This window comes from Haemaphysalis longicornis, unplaced genomic scaffold (assembly GCF_048455015.1).
Source record: "Haemaphysalis longicornis isolate Haplotype H1 unplaced genomic scaffold, Haemaphysalis longicornis Haplotype H1 scaffold_1, whole genome shotgun sequence".
Taxonomy (NCBI): Eukaryota; Metazoa; Arthropoda; class Arachnida; order Ixodida; family Ixodidae; genus Haemaphysalis; species Haemaphysalis longicornis.
The window spans coordinates 158149349-158165075 of record NW_027526203.1 but is presented as its reverse complement, the minus strand read 5'-3'; the positions used below and the strand labels follow the sequence as shown (position 1 = coordinate 158165075).

General features: G+C 45.5%; 1 protein-coding gene across 3 annotated transcripts in view; it reads left to right on the top strand.

Annotated features, from left to right (window-relative positions):
* The window catches only part of LOC144138454 (uncharacterized), a 30037-nt gene extending 21531 nt beyond the window's left edge, over positions 1 to 8506 (top strand). For all 3 annotated transcript variants that reach the window (XM_077670757.1, XM_077670740.1, XM_077670748.1), the window contains one exon: positions 7104 to 8506. In XM_077670757.1, the coding sequence (XP_077526883.1) occupies positions 7104 to 7523 (420 nt within the window). In that variant the 3' untranslated portion in view covers positions 7524 to 8506. The remainder of the gene's footprint in view (positions 1 to 7103) is intronic.
* The last annotated feature ends 7221 nt before the right edge of the window (positions 8507 to 15727 follow it).

Below are 15727 nucleotides of genomic sequence, written 5' to 3'. Positions count from 1 at the left end.
GTGCGAAAATATGTTATTTATGTCTGGATTGTGAGCTGCCTGGTTTGGTAGGAAATAGCACCCCGGATAACAGTGAGGCTACACTAGATAGGTGCAGCCATACTAGGCAGGCTCACTGGGACACAAATAGCACTCCCACACCAGCACAGGATCTGGCCCCCGGCAGCCTCTCAGTCAACTGAAAACTGAACTCTTGGCCCTCAGTCCCGAGCAGCTGTAGAGCGTGTGACTACGGCGGCTGTCAGGCCAGTGATGCAGCGGTCAGTGCTAAGAATCTCTGGCTCCGTACAAGGTGCCTCCGGAATGTTAACCTGGCAGTGCTTAACACTATGACTTTGTCGAGCGAGGACAGCATAGCCACTGCTATTAGAGGAGCTCTTTGACATTAACTGGGGTACCATAGGATTCAGCGAGGTCAGAAGAGCAGGTGAGGGCTTTAAAGGGGCCCTGCAGCACTTACCACCGACTACTCGGAATGTATTTTGAGGTAAAGTCTATTGTCCCAGCATTATCCTCCCGCAAGAATGATAAAAATTCGTTCACTATCACCGAATCTATGCGAGATGAAAAATCATGCATAATCGTTCCCTCTCAACTCGACCGCAGACTATGTGAAAGCTGAACGTTCTCTCCCAGAGAGGGGGAGGGGGGCGGCTCATAGGGTTCTCTTTGAGGGCCTTCAATGTATCACAGGCTGAAAAATTTTCTCTTTTTATCCGCATTGTGGAGGGGTCTATTTCCGGTCTGGTGCAACAAAAAAGCAGGCGTTGATGCCAGCTCGCAAGTGCGCGCTCAGGCTGGTGGGGTTTTTTTGGGGCAATAAACGTTTGTTGAGTGGTCTAGTTGGAAGGGAAGTATTGAGTGTGTCACTCAAACTCCACGCGCACTCAAAACACAAAAGAAATGCCAAAATTGTTCGTACAAGTTCAGGCATACAAAGGGTTGGTGCACAGTGCCGATGACAATGGATTGTCACAAGAAATGCAAAATAAACTATGAAGTTGACCAGCAACAGCCAATAGGACAGCCAGCGCTGCAATGGCATAATTACAGTGGTGCATAATGAGACAAAGAGACAAACTGAAAAGAGCGCAGTTGGTTTTTCCACGCCTTTCGCAGTGATTGTGAGCTTTTCGCTTCACAAGCCTGTGTAATATTTGGCTCAGCTATTCCTGCCAGTGTAATCTAAACATCGCGCAGGTTTGTTTGCACTGCTCAAAGCGTGTTGCAGGGTCCCTTCAAAGGAGTACTGACACGAAATTTGAAAGCTGAGATAACTATGTAAAAGGCTTCCTTTATAAATGGAGATATCTCTCAGCAAGTTTCAACAGTAACTGTTCAGCATAACGTGTTAGAAACCCATTTTCATCTTTGCGTGCACGAGAAACCTCAGAACAGATACCCGTTCAACATCAGCATCAGCATGACACCATTTGCTCCTGGCTTCAAACTGACGACGTCAGAGCTTCTGTGATGTGGCCAGTGCACTGGTTGTGGTTGGCATGCGGTGCTCCGCCGTGTGCGTTTTTGGGACTGACGTCATGCTGCACGGGTGCATGGACGCCCACGCGTCCACGACCGGTCTGGACGCGTGGGCGTCCAGGCTGGCAGTGGTTCAACAAGAATGTTGACCTCACGAGTGCCCTCCTATCATGGCGGGGCCGTCAGGGTTTGTTTTGTGGAAACTGAAACTGACACGAATAAACGAGGCTATAAATAATTATTTGTGCTGCGAGCGACCAACTAATGTGCTATTTATGACTAGTGGGCTGGTAGGCACCCATAGGAGCGAAAAAACTTAACACGAAAATTTCATGTCAGTACTTCCTTAAGGTGTTGAATAGCGGGCATATTGTGTGCCATAGAAGGCATGAAGAAAGGAAGGAGCTTGGCATAGGATTCGTGATGCACGAAGAGTAGCAGGGTTTGTGTAGGAATCCTGCACAGCAATAGCGATAGGGCTGCAAATAGGAGATACAAGTTACAGATTGTCAGGGGGGAGACAGCTGCGCATATTGCTTAGTTTTGATACAATTCCGTTTTCCTGCTCCAGGCTGCTCCAAAAGCATGAAACTCGCGAAAATTGCGCCAAACTGCTCTGGAACAGCCTTGACACAAGGATTTCAATGCTCCAGGCAGTTTCGGGGGAGAGGGGCAGAAGGCCGAATTGACAACGGTTTTCCAAGCAGCCCAAGTTGGGCTATTTTTTGCGAGGACGGGGTGATTGTCTTGGTAGCACTTGGTCAGCTGAACCTTTGTCTTGTGCCTTCAGGTCACCGCTATGATTGTTGCTCACCTGCAAACGCACAAAACGGCAGAATAAGGAAGGCCTACAGAACAGGGCGTTGCTGGGGCAACAAAAGCATGGCTGCTGGATTTAGCAGCTGTCGCGTAGTTCAAGCGCTAGGTGCGCTTTGCCGATCATTTCTCTGTTTTAGCTTATGTGGTCAGTTAGATTCTCGTTGAGCCATTTTATAAGTTGTGGTACTGAACCAGTTGGCGGCATCTTAGCCTTCAACCCAGCGTCCCAGCTAATTGTGGTCGTAGCGCCAAATCCTCCCCTGGCGAGCCTGGGCGGGCAAAAGTGAGTTGTAATTGCCATAGCAACGTCGCCGCTGTATTGAGCTTGGAGGCGTACTAATTGTCATGGCAACACTGCGAGGAGGCGCAAAATGGGGGGGTGCTGATGCTTTCCTCCCCTCCAGGGTTCGCACAGGTCCTTGAAAACTTTGAAAACCCTTGAATTTAGAAGTGTCAATTTCAAGGCCTGGAAAGTCCTGGAATTTTTAAATGGTCCTTGAAAACCCTTGATTTTTCTGGAGAGAACCAATGGCCCTGTCTTTTCACAAGAATTTAAAGTGTTTGTCGTGGATTTTAGGTGTTAAAAATGTAAAGAAACATTGTAAAAATCAAGTTTCAGAGCATTGCGTGAAATTATGAGTTTGGTGGATTGTCATTATTACGAGGCAACATTGGGAGCAGCACCCCTCAATAGAATCTATGTCATGATACAATCCAGTGAAAGCCGGCTTCTCTGCTTTATCTTGCATGTTCCATCTAGTCTGTGAACGGCCGCTCCTTGCATGTTTTCTGTGCCTCGTACGCTCCATCTGCGTTTGCTTTTATGTGCAAATGGTGGACATGTACATAGTTCATCCTGCCTTGCAGCAACACTTGCTGATTTAATTTCAGCTCATACTCTTGCTGACAAAGCAGGAGATGCAGGCAACATTAACTAAGTTTTGAAATCAAACAGCCTCAGCAAAACACCAAGAAAAAAGGAAGACCTCTAAATACCAACTGTGAAATAAAAAATAAAGCTGGGGGAGCATTCACGAACCCGTTAGCGCCTATCTAAATGTGCACTATTGCCCAATACCTAGGTATTGGGCAATAAGAAAATTTTGCATTGTGTTGAAAAAAGTTATAAATAATCCCAGATAAAACATTAGATGGGGGCCTTGAAAATATGTTTTCTGGTCCTTGAAAGTCCTTGAAAACCCTTGAATTTTTGCTTTTGAAGCCCGTACAAACCCTGCCCTCGCTTCTTCCCGCTGCTCCGGTGCTGGCCCCGCTAGCCCCGCGCCCTTCGCGCCAACCACTAGGCCTCGCCGAGACCGGCGTGCCTCCATGCAGGCGTACGTACGCAGCTGAGACAGTAAGACGGCAGCCGAAATTGCACTTCAACACTTTATTCATGTTACGAAAATACAACCGAGCACAAACACAACGTGCCGTGATGAGCACTGATGTTCGACATGGCATAGGATAAGTTGACATCGAACACGGTACACATAGTTGTACAGCTTACGACACCAGCGCTATCGTTCAGATTAAATTCAAGCTTTACGAAGGAGTGTCTCACCTTTTGCTAACACGAAGCAAAATCACTTCTTGCTGCGCTTCCTCCCTGTGCATGGGGCATATAACTGCTCTTCTGTGGTCTTCAGAATGCTGACACAATATTTACACTATGCTACGACTCGCACGCGAGCCCCGCTTCTTCTCTCGCGCACTGCCGCCGCTGTTGCTCCGGCAGCTGCGGCGACCGTTATCCCGCTGTCGCGCATGCGTGCCTGAAGTCGTGCCGGGAAGAGGCAGTGGGAAAAACAGTGAGAGGAGGAGGAGGAGTGGTTTGCTTGCCCAGCACCGCTGCGACTTGGAGCGCGTAAATCAAAGAGGAACTAGCAAAAAGTCACCTCGGACTGACTGAACAGTGACACTAACGCAGGAATAATGTTGAGAACGTGGGCCAGATTACAGGAAGTTGCTCGTCTCGGAAGGAGTCCATTGAAAACAATGTGGTGTCAATGACTTCGCCGCGGCTTATACCTGAGTGGGAAATGCGGTGCGTACGTCTACGATCGGGGTTCGTGAAGTGAAACTTTGGACTCATTCAATGTTATAAAACGTTCAGATATTGCCGTGTTAGACAGTGAGCTTGTGAGTCTCGGGAATTGAATGATCAGCACTTCAGAATAAGGTTGCGGCGCGCGCTGCATCGCTGCGACGTGTTTGGGCATGCACGCCTGATCGTAGAACTGGTTGCGCGAGTAGTAATAATTAGTGTGTATGAAAAGAAACAATGCCAAAAGCGAGGTGGCTAACATAGCCACGTTGCTCAAATTACGATCATGGTGAACGGGTTTTCTGGGGATTGAAATGGTGCAACGATCGCCACCTCGCTTTGTGCAACTTTTGCCATTGCGCTCGTTGGTACAGTGCAGTGATGAAATGCAACAATGATATTTTCAACATTCAAATGGTAACAAATTGCAGTGTATTTCAGTTTTAAAGCTTTTTACGGCATTTTACACTGTCTATACATACAGCCTCTATACACTTTAAGAAGTTTGCCAGAAGGTAGTGCAGTTCGTACCTTGTGATTCTCTGCTAAAAACAATTCCTCTAAAGGTTTTTTCAGTGTTATGTGTATTCCAAACGGATTCAAAAAGGTACTTCCCCCAAAGTTGCTATCAAATTTGTTTTTTTTTTAACTCGTAAACTTAGCTCATTGCTAATTGTGAAGGGGAGGGGAAGTCTACTTTTGGTAGCGTGCATACAGCACCATTTTGGTTTTCTGAAACAACCTTTGTATTTACATTTTTTTGGCCCTGTTTTCTTGTTTGCATTTCATTTGTGTCTGACAGTGCGTATATGGAAGTCAGTGTGCAATGAAAATTAGAAGACAGCTTGCTCTTCCTCATCTCATGTCGTTTCTCCATTCTGTGGTCCTCTTTTTTTTTGTGCCGGGAAGGGCAGTGTTTTGCAAGTAGTATGCACCAACTAGTTGCGTTAGAAGCTCTTTTGGTGAGAGTTGTATATTTAAGATGCCCTGCTGTACTCTCTAACCGGGTAGTGCGAGAGGGGAGTCCCAGATTTGCGGCTGTCGTTCTGTCAAACTGTGAAGTCGGTCAACCAACATCGCAGAGTGAAAGACTGCTGTGTGAGCGAGCAAGAGCATTACTTGGCAATGCCCAGGGGCATCGGGCATGTAAAATTAAAAAAAAAAGAAAAACATTACCCATATTAACTAAGCGGTGCCACTCGCATTGCACTGAAATGACTAAATTTTTTTGCAGCATGGAAAACTGTGAAGTGGAAGTGATATTGTTGCCAGATTTCTCATGTGACACCCGAAGTTTCAATTAAGTGTTTGGCATACTACTTGGCTTCGAAACCTGAGAATGCCATAGTGGCGTGAGCTTTTGCCACATTGCTCATTTGTGAAAAAAGCAGCTCTGTAAATTTCGTGTCACGATTTAGGAGTTTTTTTATGCAAATAGGGGCCTTTGCGTTGGTGTCTGTATGATTTTTGCAAATAGGCGGGGAGCATATTTAACCGGCATGTAGGAGAAAAAATTGAAAAGTGCCCAGAAAATCTAATTACAGACTGAAGAATGCATTAGCTGCACATTTTTACATGCATTTCTTGGTACAGCATAGTGTAGTTACCATGAACCATTGACATTAAAAGAGCTATTTGATTCACCTTTCCCTGTCTCAGGGAGGGGCAGCCACTCCCACACCCCTGGAGGATTTCGATGGGCCCATCATTAATACCTTCATTACAGTGAAAATAGTTTGCAAACAATACAATTAACGACTGAAATGCATTTCAGTTGTTATCCATAATTTGTTCATGTAAAATATCTAAACTGGGCATCTTTGTAACCATGTGTGACCGGTGAGGAAACAAGCGCTAAGGAAATGCACACTAATTTGATGCAGTTTTTTTTTTTTGTGTTTAGCACAAACTGTGTTTTGTGTCCTTCCTCGCCCTAAATCCACCCCCTCCTGCTATAAATGGTTGCAATGGGTGGCTTCGATGGCAGCTGATCTGCATCCCCAACAGCCTCAGAGAATCGCAGTGTCATCTTCACTCCTTGTCTATTGTATACAGTGCGTTGCGACGGTAATTGGAACACTTTAAAAATTTTTCCTGAGCGAACCGCCGCTCTGTTCGCGCTCAAACTCCACACGAAGGTCGCATTTTGCGGTCTATTTTGTTTGACACCGGCAACAATGACGGTACTGACCTGTTTATCCTGAAAATAAATAAAAACTATTTTTGCCTATGGGAAAATGGCAACGATTTGGACGTGCGAGCCCGAAAACCGTGTTTTCTGATCGTCTGCTAGCTCATTTCTAGGTGCATTTTCCAATCGTCTGCTGCACCATTTGGCTCCGTACGTGAATCCCCAACGTACGTTTCACTCTGCAGGTGGTCCGTTGTTCCAACATCCACTTGCACTGGCTTGCACGTCCAAATCAGCCGCCATTTTCCCATAGGCGAAAATCGTTTTTATTTATTTTCAGGATAAACAGGTCAGTACCGTCATTGTTCCCAGTGTCAATTAAAGTGTTCCAATTATTGTCACAACACCCTGTACATACCAGCCATCTGCTCACAGTTTGAGTAAATTTTATTCCTGAACTTTTTCGTAGTGTTCCCTTAGTTAATTATAGTTTATTATTTATTTATTTATTCTTCAAGTTTCGAAGCAGAGGGCAAGAACCAGGAGTCTGTCCAGGTTGGCCACAGGACGAACTGTGCTTACTGTATACGCATACATTGCCGCCTTCTCCTGTCTCCTCTGCAGGACCACATTCCAGAGGCGCGTGAGAATGACATATCCCCAGCGATGCCACACACGCCTTCCAGCGGCGGCGGCGGCTGCGTGCCCCTCAAGCGCAAGTGCTTCACCGACAACGGTGCGGGACCCAGCATGAGCGCGAGCGTCGGCGGCTCCACGGGTTCGGGCAGCTTTGCGGGAAGCCGCTTCCGGCGCGAGTCACCAATGGAGGACAGCTCGAGCATGGCAGCAGCCGTGCCTGCAGTCGGTGCGTGCCGGGCCTTTGGCCTCATGATGGAGAACTGTGTGAGTGAGATCCCCGAGGGCCCCAACCGGGACTTGGCCATGTTGGTCGCCTACCAGGCTCTTGTGCGATTCAAACTCACGCTCAATGGCCACGGAAGCGATGCCGTGGACATCACCCTGTCCGAGCTGTTTAGGAGCTGAGCAGTATTTGAAAATTCCTGCCGCGCCGTTTGCGGGATGCAGGGTGCCAATGTGATGTGCGAGCTTACCTGAGGCATAGGGAGTGGTCACCAAAGGCGGGGGGTCAGTTTTTTGTATATGAGAGTTTATAAGAGTTTAGGCGCAAGGGCGGTGGTTCTTTCTGAGTGTAATTTTGAGTTTTCTGAATAAAAAAAAGCTTTGCACAAAGAAATGAAGGCAGGACCTGTCTTGGATGGCAGTCACTGTGGTGCAATTAGCATTCTTGTTATGGCGGGATGAGTTTGTGTTTCGAACTAAATTAAACGCACCCACCCTCTCTCTAGTCCTTTCCGCCACCCCACCACTCCCTCCGCCCGCCTCAGTATGTAGGTCAAACCTCCCTCCTGCTCCCGGCACCCTCGTTCCCGCCACATTTTCAGTTTTAAAGTTGAGTCCATGCTCTGCCGCGGAAAAACGGTTAGACACATACTGACAGGCCAGAAACTGTCGCGAGAATTCTAATCGCGTTAAAGAAAGGCTCTGTAGCCAGAGTGGAAGAGCTGTTTCACAGCAGCACTGTAGTCATGAGTGCTCGCTCAGTGCAAGTGGGTGAGGTGAGTGCATGTCTTTGCTTTTGTCATGGCCTCTACCTCTTGCTCGTTGAAGGTTGTGTTGTACTTTTTTTATGAGCCGGGGTCTTTGTGCAGGGAAGAGCAGTGTACGGTCTGTGTCGCACGGGGAAGAGTACTTTCCAGGCAATGTTGCTCCGAGTCCTAACAATGGAGTGGGCACTGCGCATTTTCACTGTGCTTGTAGCGTGGTGGGAAACATTTTTCACACCTAATTGCACACCTTGTGAATTTGGCCAGGTGTCGCAGTTTCAGAGTTTGTGCAACTCTTGAAAGTTTCTTGTTGCAAAAAAAAAAAAAATTTTAGTGACATCTACGCTTAGGTCTGATGTTGACTTGAACATTCAATGCGCAAACTACACAAGACGAAGAAAGAAGACGAGACAATGCGCAAGCTTGCAACTAGCTTTATTAGGAAGAAACGCGTTTTTACATACACCAAATCATCACGTCACCTTACACTATCTTCCACACAACACTGCTGGGCAACGTGTTCAGACCATTCAGTCATTACAAAGCATCTCCTTGTCTTAAAAAGTACACTTCTTTCTCGATGACCGTGAGGGATGGCATATTCACACAATTATCACCGGCACGTGTGATCTCATGTGCCTCAATAATCTCCCGAGTCCGTTGACTCCTGTGTTTGGCGATAATGCTGCCCTTATCAAACAAAGTCGTACAACCATGGTCATGACAGTGGGCGGCCAAATGACCAGTTGTGCCGTTGGGAGGTTATTGAGGCACATGAGATCACACGTTCTGGTGATGATTGCGTGAGTATGCCCTCCCTCACGCTCATCGAGAAAGGAGTGTTCTTTTTAAGACAAGGGGATAGTTTGTAATTACTGAACGTTCTGAACACGTTCCCTAATAGTGTCGGGTGGAAGATAGTGTAAGGTGACGTGATGATTTGGTGTATGTAAAAACGTGTTTATTCCTAATAAACTTAGTTGCAAGTTCGCGCATTGTCTCGTCTTCTTTCTTCGTCTTTGTGTAGTTTGTGCATTGAATGTTCAAGTATGATATACCAACTTGCCCAAACCTATACCTTGTTAAGTTTCATCTGAAGATGTACGACGAGATAGCTTTACTTCGGCGCTGAAGGAGCGTTTTGGAACGGAGTTGCCGTGTTTACAATTTCTGCTTCCCAAGCACCGAAGGTCAGCCAAGAGAGCAAGACTAGCCTCACCAGTTTTAAATTGCCGTGGCACAGTAAAGACAGATGCTATCTGTACGCTTGTGTGGCTTAAGATGTGGACGTGAAAGGTTCCTGCCGCTTCATGTTAGTCAGTTTCAGCGAGAAGGCGACGCTTTCAGTGGTTCAAAGTGCTTATTCCCGCATGTCTTGGCAAATATAAACATTTTCGTTTTTGCTTGGAGAGAGAGAGAGAAAAGGCGAATACCTTGTTCAGTGAAAAATAGTGGGAGTTTGGGGGGGGGGGGGGGGCTGAAGTTCAGAGAGAGAGAGAGAGAGAGAGAGAGAGAGTGTGTAAACATTCATTATAATCAACACAGACGGGTGGGGTCCTTAGTCCAACACTCCTTGAGATTTTACCACTGCAACGGCTCTCTTCACCAGCCGAAGGTGGTCTTCAAGGCCGGAGGTCGACAGCCTTCTCTCCCACTGCTCACAAGTTTGGGTGTGGCTGCACACGCTCAAGTTTGGGCTGAGTAGGGTCGGAAGTCCAGAGCTCCGGACGCAGTCGCTCGTTCTCTGTCATCTCAATCAGCTCACACTGATCTTGAGGTGATAAGCTACTCAAAGCTGCCTCCCATTTCTTCCCAGAAGTGGAAAATGTAATGTTTTAGTTGCTCTCCCCTGAGCGTAGTACCCTTGGACATGGCTAGGTTGTGTGGAAGAGGGTGCATGTCTTCCGCATTTAGCAGTTCTCAGCTACTGTCGGATGTTTCCTACCAAACGTCTTCGCCCATCTAGATTTCGGGATATATAGGTTTTTTTTTTTTTCTTTTCTGCGCAGAGTTTGTGATTTTTCAGTCTTGAGAACCCCTTGTGGCACGCGAAGGATCATGTTCTTAGGCATAGAAAGAGGAGACGTTCTCCATATTTTTCGGGGACGGGAGTATGGCAGTCTTGGTCGCAAGAAGAAGGGTATGTGGGTTGGTGGGCTTCTTGGTCAGCAGCTTCGTTCTCTACCAGACCCTCGCGTCCGGGTGTCTGCGTAATGTGAACTTCCTTCATTGTGAATGGAAGAATCTTTCCGGAGCGTTTAGGTATTCCTCCTGTAATGATGTTTGAAATGCTGTAAGGAGAGTCTATGATTTTTGCGTTTCTATTTGGTAGTTTCGCTAAATGGATTGCCAAGAGGATGGCGCCAATTTCCACTTCTTCCATTCCTGTGTATGGGGGAGGGTCATGGAGTCCTGAAGATTGCAAGGTAATCCACTGCGACGATTGTTGCCTCAGTACTTTTGCACATTCCGGCATCGGTGTGTACTGTGTTTGTCCTCAATTTTGTCCTGGCTCCTTGCCTGACCTTGTGTAGGTTTGGATCCAATGATTTCGGTTGGGGAGGCTTTTGTGAGGGGTCACCCCATTAGTGGCATGTCAATCATGGCACCCAGAATCTTCTCCGATAGCCCGTCCCGATTTTTTTGAACAGCTGCTTCCTTTCCCTAGGAGAGTGGCTTCCCTGCTGTCTTCAAAAGTGTTATAAAAACCAAATTTGAGGATTTTTTCGGCGACTATGAAAATTGGGAGGTTGAGGGCTGCCGTATATTTCTGTGCTGATGAGTTATTTGGTTTTCTTCAGTGCGGGAAAAGTTTGTGGTGCGGCAGCCCATACGATATCGGGCTCGTAATCAGTGCCTGCATGAGTCTCATCATTCCTTGTGTCACTCTTGCTGTTCCCGTGGTTAGGCGTTTTACAATGTGGCCTAATTAAATTAGTTAAAGATTTTCTGTATTTTGGCGATTGTGAGAACAGTTTTTCTGCTTTTCAGTAGGGCCATGCCAAGTATTCTTGCGGTACTTTTCTCTGCGATGGCGTCCTCAAATATTTTTGGGTGTTTTTTTTTTTTATTTTAACCGCGTGGTGCCATCACTCATTTGCCCCACACACATTGCGGAGATGACTGAACCTCAAAAAATTCGAAAAGTAAATTAATTACTGTGATTGAGCGCTATATATTGGTTTCTTTTTCCTGCTAGGAGACATTTTAGTTCGTTTCTGCTTTCAAAATCCAGACCTTCCTGGGTTTTGTGAGACACTGGCGATAATACCCTGCCCCTCTTTTTTAACTGGTGACACAAAGTTGGTGCTGGCATTAGTTGTGATGGGAGAGCCGCTTTGATGTGGTGGCGTCAGTTGCAGGAACGGCTGACGTCGGTCGCCGAGCATTCTACCACCGACCGAGCGGAAAACAAACTTCTCTGCGTAGGCGCGACATTTGCGGAGTGCACGGATATTTTATTTCGTCTCGGACGTATTATCGTTGTCCTTCTTTCCGCATATCAGTTGGTGCTGCGCGTATTCCAGATGCAGACGAGCTTTCACATCTGCCTGCCTCAATCGTAGCTTCTGGTTGGTAGTGCTGACATATTTTCGCGGACGCCTGATGAGCACGGCTGATAGCGGACGGCTAGCAGCTACGGGAAAATGGAAAAATGAGCCTAATAATGCTATCGCGTTGAAAAAACATTTTACACATCTGGGGAGCCTTGGGCACTGGTCACGGCATGAGGATAATTCTCTTAGAGTTTATTAAATTTGTTGTCTTTAGCAGGCTTCTGGTTAGAGCTTTAAGGAATAGGTTGCACTTAGTGCTGGTACGAACAAGATTATTCATGATAGATGAGTTAGTATGCATCCGTTTCATTTTAATCAAACGAGATGAGACACTTGTGCAGATAACTGTTGGCACGCATGGTATCGTTGAGACACAAACTGTTGTGTCTTCAGATCAGCAGATGGACACAATTTGGTGTGAAACCATCAATCTGTATGGTATAATGTGTTACCACACAGAGAGTGTGCTACAGCTGAACCTCGTTATAAGAGACATGATGTAAGAGATAAATGGGTATAAGAGACACTATTCACCCACATGGTTGGCTGCCCTATCTTTCCCATTAAATTGACCTCTTTTATAACAGACATGGGATGTAGAAGGTAGTTGGTGATAAAGGACAAGTTGTCCTTGAATCTTGGTCAACAATCTTCCTTGTAACAGATATTTTAACTTTATGAGGTGCCACCAGTCACTTTACTGCAGTTGCGTCCATTGTGGAAATAGAGGAGGACGACAGATGCGTGCATTCGCTATTTATTATAACTTGAGCAAACGCAGAGTGGTTTATTAAGCTATGAAACGACGATGAGAAGCCCCGGCAATAGAAATGCAACTTTGGGTAAATTTGCATTGGTTAAAGCCTACCGGTTAAAGTGGTTAAAGCCTACCGCCAAGCGTACAATTGTGACCGCACATGTGGGGTTCTGCGCGAGCCAAGACTACCTGGAGCACGCAATGGGCTCTCCTGCTCGCGTAGCTCCCGAGCAAGAAGCATCGTAGATGTTGAGTCCTGCAAGCATGATGAAAAGCCAAAGCACACATCGGAAGAAGCTGTGCGCTCATCAGGCTTGCAGACTCAACGTCTACGATGCTTCGCCTGCAGACAGTGTAAAAAGAGAAACCTTGAAAAAGCTGCTGTGAAAAACAGTGTAAATACAGTCATGAAGCAAACAAAGAGTCACACTTATAAATTCTGGGGGCAAAACATGAATTAGATAAATGTTTTTTAACACGCAGTAGCAATTTTTGTGCTTATTTTAGTCTTAGGGCACCTACATTTAACTGGGGGACGTTCAGTAAGTGAAAACATGGTATGTACTCTGCTTATAACAGACAGAAACTGCTCCCTGGTACATGTCTCATAAAGGGGTTCAACTGTATATGTTCGGTGGTTTTGTACTGTCTGCTAAACTTAAATGCTAAACCAAAGTTACAGATAATCCGAAATGAAAAGGAAATTTTCAGTGGCCCGACAGGTTTCACTGTGGCTTTGTCTCAGCCCAAACACTCTCTCTTGTTATACTTGAAAGTACAATTTGAAATTTGCTAGGCAGTAGCGGTGACGTCCCAGAGCAAATGCTGCGAATTAGCTGTGGATACTTATAGGGGCCATGCAGACAAAACAAAAGTTTGGTTCATTTGAAAGATTGCCTCGTTAGAATCGTACTGACTCCACTTTTAACGTAAACTTCGCTCAAATAAGCTACATAATTAGGAAAAAAGTGAATGGCCATGCGACTTACTAGCTCATTTCCCGCGCTATAATATACGATGTCATATGCGCAGCCAAGCGATTGGCTGAGGCTGGCAAAAGCAAACGCAAGTTGGCAGGGCTTATACGCTTGCAGAACGAGCTATTTTTGCTCGAGTGTAATGCATATATATACATTTTATAGCAGTAAGAATGGTGGGGTGAAACAATGGAAGTTACGAAAGTACACATAAACATAGAAGTACCAGTGCATACTGCTGTTGGTCCTGCATGCACTATGCTTGTTATAGCTGCACAGCAGTGCGGCGCTTTGAGATTGTCTCAGATGACACTGGCCTATTGGCGTGAGCGGCATCATCGTACGTGACCCTATTTGTTGAACATACGCCACGTTTCACGAAACGATTACAGTTGAACCTCGTTATAAGAGACACTGATGTAAGAGACAAATGGGTATAAGAGACACTATTCACCCACATGGTTGGCTGCCCTATCTTTCCCATTAAATCAACCTCTTTTATAACAGACATTGGATGTAGAAGATTGGTTATAAGAGACAAGTCATCCTTGAACTTCAATCAACAATCTCGCTTGTAACAGACATTTTAACTTCAGATGCGGTGCCACCAGTCACTAATTGCAGTTGCTTCCATTGTGGAAACACAGGTGGACGACAGACACCTGCAGTCGCTATTTATTATAACTTCAGCAAACACAAAGTGGTTCAGTCAGCTATGAAATGACAATGAGAAGCCCTGCCAATGGAAATGCAACTGACAGAAGTGGTTGAAGCTTACTGCCATCTTTGGATGGAGCGCGATCGCACATGCGGGCTCTCCCACTCGCGTAGCTCCCAATCAAGAAGCATCGCAGATGTTGAGTCCTGCAAGCGTAATGAATAGCCTGAGCACACAGCAGAAGAAGCTGTGCGCTCTGGCTATTCATCAGGCTTGTGAACTCAACATCTACGATTCATCTTCCACAAACAAGGAAAGGAAAAAAAGCTTGTAGAATTGGTTGTAAAAAACAGTGTAAATACAGTCATGAAGCAAACAACGTTTCATAAATTCTGGGGCCAAACATTAATTAGAATGAATCTTTTGCAACATGCTGTAGCGTTCTTTTGAGCTTATTTTAGTCATACGGTGCCCACATTTAAGGGGGGACACTGGTCTTAAAACAATTTCTTTTAATTTTCAAGTGAACTCTGTGAAACTTGTCAGTCTTGCTGCTTTTTTCCCACTGATTTCAAATATGCCAGTATTTTTTCAGTTGGTCAATTAGTTCCCAAGATAATTAGAGATAATTAGCCATTTTTGCCCCCACAATTAACAAAACAGTGTTGCTCACAAAACTGTAATCTTTATATTTTCCATTACTATGAACCCTGCTGAATGCAATCTTGGAAACAGTTTTTTGATGCATCGCTTGGAACTAATTTTACAGCTCATTAAACTTCGGTGTTTGAAATGGGCACTGAAAATGGTTCCTTGCCACTGGTGCTACCGAAGTTTAATGAGCTGTAAAATTAGTTCCAAGCGGTGCATCAAAAAACTGTTTCCAAGATTGCATTCAGCAGGGTTCATAGTAATGGAAAATATAAAGATTACAGTTTTGTGAGCAACACTGTTTTGTTAATTGTTGGGGCAAAATGGCTAATTATGTCTAATTATCTTGGTAACTAATTGACCAACTGAAAAAATACTGGCATATTTGAAATCAGTGGGAAAAAAGCAGCAAGACTGACAAGTTTCACAGAGTTTATTTGAAAATAAAAGAAGTTGTTTTAAGACCAGTGTCCCCCCTTAACTAGGGTCTGAATAGTAGGTGAAAACTTGGTACCCTGCTTATAAGAGACATCTCGTATAAGAGACAGAAACTGCTCCCCGGTACGTGTCTCTTATAAAGGGGTTCAACTGTACTACCTACCGTAACAAAGACAAGCCAGATGCAAATACAGTCAAAAACAATGCAAAGGTGAATAGTGGGGCGGAGCAGTATGGTGGCGCCATCTAGGAGGACTGACGGTAAACAAAGCTCCGCAGTCCGCTGCAGACTGAAAAGCGCACTTCAAGTTTGCTTGAAGATTCGTACATGTGATATCGCAGCAGACGTCAAGAAACAGTTTGGCGGGAGAATCAAAATTTTAACTTAATTTCTCAGTGAATAAAGCATCACCTGCTGCTGGAAAAGTGCTGGGAGCACTATAAAGCACAAAATATTTTGAATAAAACAAATTTGTATTTGGTCTGCATGGCCCCTTTAACCCTTTCAGGGTCAATTACGTACATGTACAGTCTTTGTCAAAATTTTCTAGGCAAAGCCGAAAGTGCGCAGGCCGCAAAAAATTC